We start from the raw sequence: 1135 nt of genomic DNA, 5'->3' as shown, positions 1-1135 counted from the left end.
GCGAGGGCAGAATGGAGCGCGGCACCGCTTTCCACGGCTATGGTGCGAGCTGCGGCTCGCACGTCTCGGTCCACCTCACCGGTCGCGGAGATGGGGAAGGCGACAGGGAACGGCGGTAATGTGGTCGTCATCGTGGCGAAAGCGCCCCCATGAAAGTTGCCATGAAAGGTCGTGAGCTTCCCTGGGCTCGTCCGGAGATCTTGAAGCGGCGGCCCACCCGCAGTGAGGCGGAAGCCATCCTCGGCCACCTCGCCGAGGGCCCTCGTGCACGCCTCACTGCCCTCGGCCGCCTCACCGACTGAATCAGCGCCGCCGAAGATGCCGCACTTTATCGTCTCAAGGACGACAACCCCGTCGCCTCGCACGGTCCACCCAATGCGACGCGCAGCCTCGCTGTCGATAGCCGTCTTGCGCACTAGCAGCTCGAGCGGCGAGCCCGCGGCGGCGCGCTCATGCTTGGCTCTCTTGTCCTCCGCCGCCAGCTGGAAGCTGTACAGCGCCGGAGGGGCCAGGACGTCTTCGATCGCAAACAAAGCAGAGTGGACAGCCCCTTGGCGCCCGATCGTCACACAAGCTTGGAGAGCGTGCCCCCACGCCGCGAGGTGCAGCGTTGTGCTTGATGGGCGGTGATGCAGCAGCAGCACCGGCCCGTCGATGAGGTACCTACACATCGTGCCGCGCCGCCCGAGCGTCTCCACGATTCGCAAGGACCAGCTTGGGATCTCCCCTTCCAGAAGCGTGGGCCATGCCGAGCCAAGCCTCTCCATTCGCGCCTCTGCCGCGGCGCGGACGCGTTGTGCCATGAAGCGGGCGCTGAGCGCCGACGCCGCGAGCTGCCGGGCGTCGAGCCACAGGAGAACCTGAGTCAGGATCTCGTCCGGCAGCGTGGTCAGATCCATATCGCGCCGCGACGGGGAGCAAGTTCGGAGGGCCCGGGGGTCAAAGATTTTTTTTGCCGCAGGTCTCTTTTCCTGGTGTAGCTTTCTGGGAGAAAAGAGAGAAACACAACCCCTCTCTTTCTTCTCTCTCTCAGTGTACGTACTTTTAGCTTACTGGGAGACAAGGGAGAGTGAGGCGCGATTTCTAGGCCCTTGGGGGCCCTACCAATGTAGCTCTTACGTACATTCCCGTAGGA

General features: G+C 64.0%; 1 protein-coding gene across 1 annotated transcript in view; it reads right to left on the bottom strand.

The window, feature by feature from the left end:
- Nucleotides 1-899, bottom strand: part of EMIHUDRAFT_458223 (hypothetical protein) — a gene marked incomplete at both ends in the record, with an annotated part of 3475 nt that extends 2576 nt beyond the window's left edge. Inside the window, one exon of the mRNA XM_005774388.1 lies at nucleotides 75-899. Coding sequence (XP_005774445.1) covers nucleotides 75-899 — 825 coding nt within the window. The remainder of the gene's footprint in view (nucleotides 1-74) is intronic.
- Between the last annotated feature and the right edge of the window lie 236 nt (nucleotides 900-1135).

Source organism: Emiliania huxleyi (assembly GCF_000372725.1).
Source record: "Emiliania huxleyi CCMP1516 unplaced genomic scaffold EMIHUscaffold_312, whole genome shotgun sequence".
In the NCBI taxonomy this organism is placed as follows: domain Eukaryota; phylum Haptophyta; order Isochrysidales; family Noelaerhabdaceae; genus Emiliania; species Emiliania huxleyi.
Note: the sequence above shows the minus strand (reverse complement) of the source record. Positions and strands in the feature narration are given on the sequence as shown.